The following is a 13,116-nucleotide window of genomic DNA, read 5'->3' on the forward strand; positions in this document are numbered from 1 at the left end:
ATACTCAAGTGGTGACAGATGATATCGGGAGAGATGCCCGGCATATCTTTATATGACCAAGCGAAGACCTCGGCGTTCTCTTGCAAAAAGGAGATCAGCGACAACCGAATGGGTGGTGACAAAGTGGTGCCAATCTTCACCATGCGATCTGGATGGTCTTTGGAGATAGAGACATTCTCTAACTTTTCAGCGGGTTATGCTTGCTGGGTGAATGAGTCATCTCGAGGGTCGTCGGGTTGACTGTTGCCATCATGAAGATCCGAGTTGGCTTCATCTGGACTGGTCTTTACTACTTGGTTATGTATAGAGAGGGTCTCCTTGGGGACAGGCAGGTGTTGTTGCTTAACTGAAGTGTTGTAACATGATCGAGCACTAAGTTGATCTCCCCTGATGTATCCATTGCCGAAAGGGGTTGGAAACTTCATCAACAACATATGTATGGATACCATGACCTTGAGATCATTGATGCCTATGCGCCCAAAGATGACATTGTATGCCGTCGGGCAATTGACCACTAGGAAGTTAGTGGTAATAGTAGCTGTGTAGGGGCCTGTACCAATGGTGAGGGGTAAGTGTATACTCCCTAAAGGTTGCACGATATCGCCAGAGAAGCTTATCAGAGGAGAAATCGAGCGATCGAGCAAGTGTTCAGCTACATTAAGTGCCTTGAAAGCTTCGGCAAACATGATATTGACTAAAGCACCTGTGTCTATCAGGATTCGTTTCACATCAAAATTTGCTATGTGAGCCTCCACGATCAGCGGGTCGTTGTGAGGGTAGATGATACCTCTTTCTTCCTCAGGGTAGAAACATATTGGATCCCAATTAGGCTTTTGATACTTGCCTCCCCTGATGTCTTCCACGTGAAACACTTGATAGCCAGGTCTCAAAGTTCGTTCACTGTTTTTCATGGCCCTATTAGGAGATTCAGACATAGGTGTGCCGCCGCTTATAGAATATATCACATTCACCTGGCGTTGGTTACGGTTATCCCTTGGAGGGTGAAGGAGGAACTGATCAATTTTTCCTTCACGTGCCAAAGCTTCAATATGATCACGGAGGATGACGCACTTCTCGCCATCATGGCCATTATACTCGTGATAGCAGCAAAATATGCCTGTGTTTTTCATAGACTTGTAATATGGCTGTCTTGGCTTTGGCTTTGGTATCAGATGAGCTATACTGGGGTAGATGGCCGCGCATGTAGCGTTCAAGGGTGTGTATGTCTCATACCTCGGGGTAGGGCCTGTCTTGACATGTGATTGGCCCACTGTATTGACTGCCTGGGGACGGGCGTTATTATGACGATATCCTGAGTTATCCCGATAGTGCCCCTTATTCTTTTTATTAAAATGAGATTGGTGAGGATGGAAATCTTTCCTTTTACCCTGGGATTGATATGTCTGCTGACTTGGCGAAGCATTAAATGAGGCCGGGGGGTGTGCTGCTACCGTTTGGAAGGTTGAGGTCTTTTCATTCGGTTGGATCTGGCTTCCACTCCCTACTTGCTGATAAAGGGTGACTGTAGGGGGTTTCCCTTGATATGTCCTTGCCTCGGCAGAGGCATGGTTGTAAGCTTGTGCCATCACCTAAGAGTAAGTCTTCCAAGTGTTGGCATTGATCATGTACTTGAAGAAACAGTCACGTAAGCCTGCCGTGAAGGCCTTGAGGGCGGTCTTGTCATCTGCCTCAGCGCAGCGGGAATACTTATGGCTGAAGCGGCCAGCATACTTTCGTAATGACTCGTCCGGCTTCTGGCGAATAATGTACAAGTCATCTGCGGAATGCAAGCGATCGGTCTGGAAGATGTGTTGAGAGACAAACAACTTCCTCAACTCTTCAAATGAGTCTACCGTCTCGGGTGGAAGACGGCAATACCAGTTTAAAGCTCCGCCAGAGAAGGTGGAGGGGAAGAGAAGGCACCGTTCTTCATCGGTGTGTCTCCGGTATACCATGGTGGACTCAAAGAGGTTAATATGTTCAATCGGGTCTTCCCTTCCAGTATAGAGTTGTAAGTCAAGCTTCTGCTTTGTCTTCGCTTGGAGGGGGTGTTGAGGATCCTTCTTGTGAGGTGGCCAGGCCTGGGTTGGTTCCAGTCAAGTATCTCAGCTTGACGTTCAGCCTTCAACTTGTTTACTTCCTCCAGGAGCTGTAGGACGAGGGGGTCTTGAGTGGAGTTGTGCATCACTGAAGTTTTCTTCCGTAAGTCCCCATCGCCTCTTGGAAGTAGGAAAGTTTGATCAAGATAGCATGATTTTTCCTTGGACTCGTCACACTGACTCCTAGAGTGAGTATGTCGGAACATTTTCGAGTCCCCTGTACCTTCATGTTCTTCTGGGACTTGTTGCCCATTCCCTAGATTAACTGCTGGCCTGGGTCGTGGGAGAGGACCGAGTCTTTCAGAAACTCTTGGGTCATTGATCTTCAAGCTTATGTGGATGGGATTCTCTCGACGTTGCTTTAGGAAGTCTCGACAATCGCGATAGACGGCTTTTGATCCTTCCACTCCTTCTGTGAGGATGTGCTTTCCTCTACTCTTTCTCCTTCGGGTTGAAGCAGCTGGGTTGAGAGAAGTCTCATGTTGATTATCACATTGATGTGTAGCTCGATCCCTATCAGGGATGTCCGTGTTGGATATCGGTGACCCTCCGTGTTGGGGGGCATTCAGATGATTGTTGACCTCAGCAGGGGCGACGAGCTTGTGTGCTTGAGTATGCCTAGCCTCGTGAAGCATCTCAAAAAGTTTTTCATACTGCTCCTGGAGGACCTCGTTCCTCATCACTATCTTGTTGTTCTGAGCTTCTAACTCATCGACTTTAGCTTGAAGAGTAACTCTATTTCCTTCTTGCTTTCGTTGCTTCATACTAGGTCCAATAGGGGTGTCATTCTGTGTGCTATGGCTTCTTTCGCTCCCCATGTTGGAGAGAGATGTTTGGCCAAAAGAAAGTGTACGAGCGGTGGAAACCAGCTTAACAAAGCTGAAGAGAGTGGGAGTAAGTGTCTTTCCCACAGACGGCGCCAAATGTTGATGCACAAAATCAGCGAGGACTTTGGTACAACAGAAAGTGTCAGGTTTGTGACCTTCGCTTGGTTGCTTCGATCACTAGTGAAGATAAGTACGTAAATGAATAGGGACAGGGAAGCAAACACAAGATGTACGTGGTTCACCCAGATCGGCTACGTCTACGGAGTAGAAGAGTTCTCATTAATTGTGAAGGGTTTACACAAATACATAGGTTCAAGCTCTCATTTTGTGAGTTCTAGTGAATAGTTTAGTACAAAATGACATTAGAGATTATTGTGGGAGAATGATCCAATATTTATAGAAGAGAGTTTCTAGTTTTGTTCTAACATTGACACGTGTCGTGTTGTGATTGGCTTCTGATGTTGACACGTGTCGAGCTGTGATTGGCTTCTGATGTCGACACGTGTCGCATTATGATTGGCCTCCTAGTTAAAGGGAAGCTCTTCTGGGTCCTTGACGGTATAACGTTGACCGGTGCTCAGTAGTTTCGGGATTGGTCAAGTATGGTACAAACAGAATCTGTTCGGAGAGGTACCGTTTGGTACGCAGACGGGACGGGACGGGACGGAACAAATGATGTAAATATTGAAAAAGTAAGGAGAAATTTTGTCATAAAATGTTATAAATTTATGTTCCACGGATGTGGAACGGGTCGTTCCAAGGGGAAGAGATGGAACGAAAAATCAGCCAAATTTCGTCCCATGGGACAACCCGTTCCACAGTTTTTAGGCGTACCAAACGTGGGACAGAACGGCTCATCCCGTTCCATCCCGTCCCCTCCCACGTACCAAACGGTACCTAAGGATTGAGAGTCGTATTGATGGTTGGGCTGAGCAATTTTTGTCACCTGCAGGGAAGGAAATTTTGATAAAATCTGTTGCCATGGCTATGCTGAATCATGTTATGGCGTGCTTCAAATTACTAGTGGGACTTGTAAGGAAATGGAACGCGTTATTGCTTAATTTTGGTGGAAAGGACAAGCGAAAGCTAAAGGATGCCATTGGGTAGCATGGGAAAAAATGACCACAAGTAAGAAGTTGGGAGGTTTGGGGTTCTGGGATATTATGGGTTTTAACTTGGCTATGCTTGCCAAAATTAGTTAGCAGGTGATACATACTCCGGACTTACTGCTTGGTGTGGTATTTCGAGAGAAGTATTTTCTTAACTCTTCACTTCTGGAGGCCAATAAGCAGAATAAATCATCATGGGACTGGAAAGGGGTTTTATTGGGTCGACAAGTCCTTAATCGTGGGCTTAGGTGGTGGGTGGGCAATGGGGAATCCATTCGGATTGCTAGTGATCCATGGATTTCAAAGCCGCATTTTTTCAAACTAAGGTTACGGAATGGAGCTCCTAACATGAAGGTGTGTGAGTTGATTACTGATGATAGGAAACAATGGAAGATGGAGAAGGTCGCAAAGTTGGTGGTCCCGAAGTATTTGGAATTGATTCAGACTATCCCGATCAGTCGAAGTGGATGTCCGGATAAAAGGATATGGCATTACATGAAGAATGAGAGGTATTCCGTGCACTCGGGATACCATGTAGTGATGGAAATGATGAAGAATGAAGAGTTTGGTTGTAAATGGGGTGGAATGCCGAGTTCTTTAAGTGTGAAGGGCAGGACGTGGAAGTGTATTTGGGCATTAATGGTGCCGAATAAAATTTGGTTTTTCATTTGGAAAGCTTGTTGTAAGGCACTAGCAGTGCTGCATAACCCGGAGAAAAGGTGGATTCGTGCGGCATTGATGGGACATCTGATGAAACTGAGACTCATATTTTTTTTATGTGAGTTTAGCCATGTGTTTTGGTTTGGGACGGCACTGCAACTTAATATGATGGATATGGGGGTGAGAGATTTTCTGGAAGGGTGGCAAATGGTAGTGGGAAGAATGGAATTAGAAAAGGATGCGGATTTGCTTATACAGTAGGTGGCATTTGGGTTATGGAGAATTTGGAAGTGTAGGAATGCGGCAATATTCACTGGAACTCATATTCTCCCACAGGTTGCTGTTGACTTGTGGCAGCAGCAAATAGAGGAGTTTCGTAAGGCCATGGGTGCAGACAAAGAGGAGCAGCAATGGCAAAATTGGGCATGGGTGGAAGGTGTGAGTGGGTCGGCTACGGCGACCAATGAATCTCAATGGCGAAAGCTTATGTTCGGTGAATTAAAATTGAGTGATGCTACTTGCAGGGGAGAGTCGAAGAGGGGGGAATTGGATGGGTGTTTCGTAATTTTGCAGGAATACCAAAGCTTGCAGGAGGCTTGGGCGGAGAACAGTATGCGGTGACAATTTTGGGGGAGGCTAAAGCAGTTCGAGAAGGGTTGGAGGCGGTTATTGATAGTGGGGCTATGAATGATGGTAGTAGGTTAGTGGTGGAATCGGATTCAAATGGTTGATTTAGATGTTGAATAAGGATGCCATGGTTGATGCGTCTCTTGAGGTTTATCTCCATGACATTTGGAGAATGGCGACTTTATTCCAGTCGGTAAAGTTTTGCTTCACCCCTCGGCTATGTAATCGTGCAGCTCATTCAGTGGCTTATGTTGTTAAGCATGGCGAGAGATTTGGTTAGGATGAGTTAGGTCCAGAGTTTCTTTTCAATATCTTGGCAGAAGATGCAAATGTAGCCATTCATATTTAAACTTTTTATTCCAATAAAATCTTATCTTTCGACAAAAAAAAAAGAAAAAAAAAAGAGATCAAAACCAAGCTAATCTTTTTCTTTTGAATTTTTGAGAGATAGAGTCTCCCTTGAAGTCGGCAAATCAGCTGGGCGAGGTGGGTTGTCGAGACGGTGAGAGGAAGCTTGCCGGGTGATGGCGAGGTGGGCGACGTCAACGGTGAGAAGAAACAACGTCGTGGTTCGGCGAAGGAGGAGAGAGAGAATGACCAAAAGCAGAAAGGATCAAACGAGAGGGAAGAAGGAAGAAAAAAATCTGAGGGACAAAATCAAAATTTGGCTAAATATGTGAGGGAAAAATTGGACGAACACTGTGCTTATGAACAATGTTTCAGTAACTTTTCAGTTTCAGTATATGTTAAATTTTGAAATGTAAACCTATTTTTTGTTCTAGTGGTAAGTTGTAAAATTTTGAAATCTTAAATTTACATTCTTATCTGAAAGTTTAATGTGGATCGTTAGAATAAAGAGGAATGAGTCTTAGCCCTAGAATAACTAGAGTGACAAATTAAGAGCATCTTTAAAGGAGATGTAAAAACTGCCACATAGACATACAATAATAAAAAGGGGTGTGTTATCTACACACCTCTTTTTACTTCTCACACACTATTTGTTAATTTTTGTCCGTTGATCTTCTTCAATTCATCTGATCCGACGACCGAAAGTTAGAAGAGTGTGTGAGAAGTAAAAAATAGTGTGTGGATATCACACCCCTAATAAAAAAAATGGTTGCATAACTATTTCCAACCAAGCCTTCAGTTTCTTATGTGGAGTTGAGTCAATTGAAGGCAAAGTCGTCTGCTATCATTTATGATAGCTGTTGTCAAATCAATTTAATAATTTTTTAATAGGTGTGATGCAATTTATAATAAAAGTTGCTATGTGTTCCAACTTTCAAGTATTTGATTGGTTGTCTCAATATTAGACCTCACAAAGAGATGAAGTAAATTATAGAATGACAATTTTATTTAACATATCGGGTGGAACAAAAAATTGTACAAATGTCAAATTGCAACATAAGTTATCAAATATCATTTTGATGTTTTACATTTGACATCTTCTTTGAAAATGCTTTAACTTAGGGGTAATGGCGGGGCCCACTAATGTATTTTTGTTAATTACATGCGGCATGTATAAGATTATTCGGGCTCATAAAACACTTTCGTTGGGGTAGTGCTCAGTCATTCAATGCAACCTCATTTTCTGGAGTTCAATCTTCTGCGCCAATTTTTTATATGGCATCTCGGTGACTTTTATCATTGATTGATAAGTGTTAAGTTTATAGACAACAGAGTTTAGAAGGGTTAAATTGATGGACACGTGTTAATCAATAATAGAGGTCACACACAAAATAAATGCATAAAATTTGAGATGGGAAAAAAAACATGCAAATATGAGATTTTTTTTTTTTTTTGCATTTTCCAGTGGGTTGCACACCCCCAATTTCTGGCCCATTGAGATTAAAATTAGTTTTGAAGTTGTAAATTTATACCAAGGCAATTTATATCTCCCATTTGAGATGCTCTAATGGAATGTGCGAGTTTAAAAATTCTCATGTGAATAGCTTTTTAACAATTTCAAGAAAAACTATCAATATTAACACATTAACTCATTCTATTTGTGTAGTGTTCTAAAAAGTGGCATAAACGCTCGATGTTGCTTCTAGACAATCGGCAGCAGAACATCGCCGTGACTAACCCAAAATAGTTTAAGAAATTGGCGAGGTTATTAGGTGACCTCTTGGGCGGGTTAGGTGTCCAACGTAATTAAATTGAGTTTTTTTTTTTTTTTTTTTGCCAAACGACAAATTTTGTTAGATTAGCTACCGACGAAATTTGAATCTACGCCGTCATACAAGGGCTCAACACCTTAAAGAGCCACTTGCTAATTAAATTGAGTTGATAATCATGTTATTATTTTGAACGAGGTAAGCATTTGAGATACGCATACTTCACGGAATCCAGGCCCAACCCAAAATGTAATCGGGCTTAAAATTTGAAGCCCGCCTTTGACCGGGCTTCTTAACTGATCTTCTCCTTCGACGCCAATATTCTCGAATACTCGACGCACGGCGGCTGATAAGTCTAGGGTTTCGCCATTTCTACCAGGTAAAAATTCCACCTCCTCCCTTACATTTATTCTGTGAGTCGATCTTCCTTTCTGATTCTCTTTCTTTTTCATTGAATTATTAAATCTTAACATTTTGGTTAAATTATCAATTAATGTTGTTTTTAATCGCGACAGAGTATGCTCGATCGGAACTCAAAAATTGCTTTTCTGGATCAGATTATTTGTTGATGTTAGAAATAATTATAGATCTGTGTTTTTTTTTTGTTTAATTACGTCAAGAATTATGAACTGAATCTGATTAGATTAGCTTCAGTTCTTAAGAATTTTACTAATTTATTCGGTAATCTGTATGTTAAATTGTTTTTAGTTTTTAATTTTTTTTCATGATTCAAACGAGTTTTCTTTGGTGGTTAAGGTGGTAAGAGGCAAGAGCTTGTTCTTTCTTACAATCATGAGCATAAACGGAGGGATGCGGGCCTGCGCAAAGTTGTTGAGGGCTTCTGAAGCTTCTCGATTGAAATCAGGTTATTTTGATACCGTCTGTCGCTTATTTTGTTTGATGTCGATGCATATTATGTAATAGTCAGGTGTATGCACAATGTGATAGACCGATAATACGCATTGATGAATTGCACCAAGTCCCGGATGTAACTTTTGAGTGGTCAATAAGTTTAGGATTGAACGGTTTAAGCCCGGTGATTCAAACTTGATGAAAATTAGGAAATGTGTCTGGACTGCAATGTTATTTACTTTTTTTCTCCGTTACAGGGATTGTTACGAATGTTATTAGGCATAAATCATGGCATTCAGGTTTTCTCCATTGCAGATGGATTGGTTATGGATAAAAACATAACCCGTTACCTGTTTGATTCTCGCCAGCTCCGTTTGAAAGAATAGTATACTAGTACACATCCACTTTTCACCCCATGCTGCTTGTAGTTATAGAGCTTTCCCCTCCTTCAGGCCTTGTTCCTATTTCCCTCATTGCCTTTTAGAGAATCGAGTGAACTTCCTCTGATGGCACTCGTGTTGTCACGCGGGCATAGAGAAACCTCAAAGTTATTCCTTTCTTTTCTCACTTGTAAGAAGGTGTTACCATTTCTCCTCTTATGTAAACGAGAGGTCTTATACATATCTCTATTCCACCATGGTTAGGTGCTTTTGTAAATTACTTTTGGCCGTTCCAAATGGGTTCTTGGTTGAGAAATTGTGTGCAAGGGCTCAATTTCACCCGGCCAATAATGATTATGGGGCAGCCTCAAGGTTTTACATGTTCTCTTACATGTTATAATTCAGGGAACTGCCCCAAATTTTTATTTTTACCACCAAGTACCACTGTACCAACCACTTACCGTTTGCTGGAGTATAGTTTCTTAGGTACTGGCTCAATTTTTGGCATGAGACATTTACAGGTTTTACTTCTAAATGTGAGGGGAAATAAGAGAAACTCCATGTAGTCAATATGTTATCCATATTATTGATATCATGTCGATATTGTGTTGATATGGATGTCAATGTGGTCTCTATATGGATGTCGGTGTATTGTCCATATGGATGGCTATCAATATATTGTGAGTATCCCACTCCACTGTTCATGGAGTGGGATTCCTCTTAAGAAGAGACTCCTGGTTAAATTTATAATCTAGTAACCTACACCGAGAGATCTATTGGTAAAGACAATGGTGCCACCTTGTGTTGCGCGGTACCAATAGTAAAGGCAAATCTTTGCATGCTCCAAAGTCCAAATAACTGGCCTATAAACCAAACTTAAATAACTGTCTATGCTATGAGACCATTATTGCCATTGGTATTTTCTAGTGTTTTCATGCATCTGATATGGTTGGTCAATAAAATTCAATTAATTTGAATTGATTCTTTTAATCGAGTTTGATTGATATGCTCATGTGCTTCTAGAGTTAAGTACTGAGTGATTTCACTCAGTGACACTAAATCTTTGTCTTATCTAGAAGTTCATGCTTTTACTTGTGTAAATCCCCAGCAATCCATCCATAGTGGAGAATGAATGGATGCCTTATATGTTTATAACTTAGCTGAGGTATTGATTTGTTTGAATTTTAATGCGGAACCTTGTTTCATTGTATGTACTAAGTAGAACTAGTGGCTACTGTGCTTTTACCAGGAACTAGAGGGTTCCACTCAAGTGGAGTGAAGAGAATGAGTGATCACGGCCATGATGAACCAGCCTACATGCATGCCAAACACATGTATAACTTGGACCAGATGAAAAACCAGAAGTTGCAGGTGAGCCTTGGAGTGCTCGCTGCCTTCAGCATTGGCGTGGGTGTTCCGATTTGGGCTGTCAATTTCCAACAGAAGAAGACATCCTCTGGTTGAGATGGACGAATGCAGGAATAAGAGACGCAAAAACAGTGCAGTCCGGACATTCTCTTGGATCCATTTGTCATTTACTTCTCTTGTTAAAAGTAAGTGGTGCATTTGTTTGATAAATTTTATGTTAACCTATCATCGTGGCACATAAGAATCAGATTTGAGCGTTAAAGTTTCCGTTTTCCCTTTCGGTTCAGTTCTTTCACAGCTTTAAGCAATGGCAGTTAAGTAGACAATAAAAAGAAATCCTGAATTTTGGATGCCAAATGATATGACCTTGAGCTATTTGTGTATTTTTATCCCTTTCTAATAATCTTTTACGTGAGTTTTCTCTATTTTTATTAAAAAAAATGAAAGGAATTGCAACGAAAACTCAGAAATAGCCATTATGCACCACGCGATCGAGAAGAAGTGTATGTTGATTAGTTTCGAGTGTTAATAACTTCAACTTAAATTGGGTACTCAATTTGAACGCACTGGCCATTGGGCCTGGGATTCAAACCTTTTATATTCTTATATTAAGGAAAATTTGGGCGTATATTATCTTATTATTTTGTCAAAATACTACAACAACAACAACAAAGTCTTTTCTCACTAAGTGAGGTTGGATATATGAATCCTAGAACGCTATTGCACTGGGTTTTGTGTCATGTCCTCCGTTAAATCTAAGTACTCTTAAGTCTTTTCTTAGAGTCCCTTCCAAAGTTTTCCTAGGTCTTTCTCTACCCCTTCGGCTCTGGACCTCTATCTGTAGTCACATCTTCTAACCGGAGCGTCAATAGGCCTTCTTTGCACATGTCCAAACCACCGTAACCGATTTTCTCTCATATTTCCTTCAATTTTAGCTACTCCTACTTTGCCTCGGATATTTTCATTCTTAATCTTATCCTTTCTCGTGTGCCCACACATCCAACGAAGCATCCTCATCTCCGCTACACCCATTTTATGTACGTGTTGATGCTTCACCGTCCAACATTCTGTACCATACAGCATCCCCGGCCTTATTACCGTCTTGTAAAATTTTCCTTTGAGCTTCAGTGGCATACGATGGTTATACAACACGCCAAATGCACTCTTCCACTTCATCTATTCAGCTTGTATTCTATGGTTGAGGTCTCCATCTAATTCTTCGTTCTTTTGCAAGATAGATCCTAGGTAGCGAAAGCTATCGCTCTTTGGTAGTTCCTGGTCTCCGATCTTCACCCTTAACTTATTTGGGCTACCACTTAGAAAGGAAATGCCTCATTCGTCAACTCCCTCGACCAGAGACTTGGGGGACTCCTACCATATGCTACTGCACCTTGATACTCGGAAGTCTCACGACCACTTAGTGACTTGGATTTTTCAAGTCTCCAAACGAGAAGTTTTCCTCACTTGAAAAATTAAGGGAGCACTACCTCAACCTACATGCTTCACTCACAAAGCTTCAACAAAAGGAAAAATTCAAAGAACTTAGTGAAGAAGGCCTTGGTGTATTTAACACAATACGTTGAAATAAAGCAAATCTTGTTTATTGATATTTCCGATAAGTTACAAATATGTACATATACATGAATCAAAATAAACAAACAAGAGGGAGCCTTCACAAAGGCTGCTCAGGGGAAGTCTCAGCAGTCAGTAGAGCCCCAGAAAGAGAAAGCACCGAATGGTGGTTATCCGGAGCCTCAGTACTGGACAGAACCCCAGAATGAGGAGGCATCGGAAGTTGATCATTTGGAGCTTCATTACGCGGTACAACCCCAAAAGACAACGGCAATAAATGCCTTTGGAACAAACCTACAAACCGCTGATGATCAAGTAAAACCTGACCATCAGATTCCTTCATCTGGTCAAGCTTCCTCTTCATGTTTGTAGCATAGTCATGTGCGAGCCGGTGCAACTGTTTATTCTCATGCTTGAGCCCTCTAATCTCCTGTTTGAGACTCATCACTTCAGCAGCCAATGATTCAACTTGGCGGGTTCTAGCAAATAGGCGTTGGGCCATATTAGACACAGAACCTGCACACTGAACACTAAGAGCCAGAGAATCCTTAACAGCCAACTCATCAGACCATTTGGAAAGTAGTCTGTTATCTTTGGGAATGAGAAGGTTCCTGGCCACCACCGCAGCGGTCATATCATTCTTCATCACAGAATCCCCAACGGTAAGAGGACCATTAGGGGATATGAAGGATGGGTGCCATATGTTATCTGGAGAAAGCGTGGCTGTCTCTTCTCCAAGGTTCAAGTCAAAACGATGGTCGGAGGGGCCAGACATTTTCAAAGGTGTTGAAGAGGGAAGAGGTCAGACAAATCAAGATCTTAGAAGTGCAAAAATGGAGCTTCTACTGGTGGAGATTCAAGTGTGCTGTGGAACTTAATGCCAGCCTCTATAAAAATCTGCACTCGACGGAGCTTCAGAAATCGAAGAGGCGTTTGCTTTCTCAAAAGTTGGGCTACTCAGATACCACGAGGGCCGATTTCAGAAATCGAAGAAGCACCTGCTTTTTCAGCCTCGTCAGCACCTGTCACATGCACACTCAGCTTTGCGGAAATTACGGGCAATCTGTCGAAAATTTCTGGTGAAGTAAAAAGCATGCGAATCTTGCTGTTCAATCACCACTCTCCATACGTACCATCAACTCCTCGGGTACCACATATAACTTTGCCAAAGATCTCTGACAAAGTTTAGGCGCAAGAATTTCGAAGTTCCAGCTACCCTACTATTACCCACAATGGTAAAGGAACATCACCACTGCTTGACAACTGGAAAGTCCCTATGTGTGTCGACCTCCATGTTCTGTGGCAAGACAGGCTGGCAAGAACGTCCAACCTTTACTCACATTCGAGAAAAGACTCCCAACATAATTACTTTCTCAAAAACCGAAGCGGCACCGCTTTCCGAATCTCGAGAGCCAGATCCCCGACGGGATTGCTTGTTCGAAAACCGAAGAGGCACAGCTCTCAGAACTTCGAGAGCCAGATTTCCATAGATAAAGCTTGTCTGT

The 13,116-nt window shown here is 42.0% G+C and overlaps 1 protein-coding gene across 4 annotated transcripts; it reads left to right on the top strand.

Moving 5' to 3' along the window:
- Nucleotides 1-7,678: 7,678 nt before the first annotated feature.
- LOC103401873 (uncharacterized) lies at nucleotides 7,679-10,301 on the top strand. 4 transcript variants are annotated; one of them, XM_008340586.4, is made up of 3 exons: nucleotides 7,679-7,818; nucleotides 8,196-8,304; nucleotides 9,921-10,301. In XM_008340586.4, the coding sequence occupies exons 2-3, from the start codon at nucleotides 8,232-8,234 to the stop codon at nucleotides 10,133-10,135; spliced, it is 288 nt and encodes a 95-aa protein (XP_008338808.3). In that variant the 5' UTR covers nucleotides 7,679-7,818; nucleotides 8,196-8,231; the 3' UTR covers nucleotides 10,136-10,301. The 4 variants fall into 4 exon arrangements, with proteins under 4 accessions (XP_008338808.3, XP_008338809.3, XP_070670985.1 ...); XM_008340587.4 differs by having other exon boundaries at nucleotides 7,806-7,852; XM_070814884.1 differs by lacking the exon at nucleotides 7,679-7,818 and adding an exon at nucleotides 7,877-7,955.
- Nucleotides 10,302-13,116: the final 2,815 nt, after the last annotated feature.

Source organism: Malus domestica, chromosome 15 (assembly GCF_042453785.1).
Source record: "Malus domestica chromosome 15, GDT2T_hap1".
Classification (NCBI taxonomy): Eukaryota; Viridiplantae; Streptophyta; class Magnoliopsida; order Rosales; family Rosaceae; genus Malus; species Malus domestica.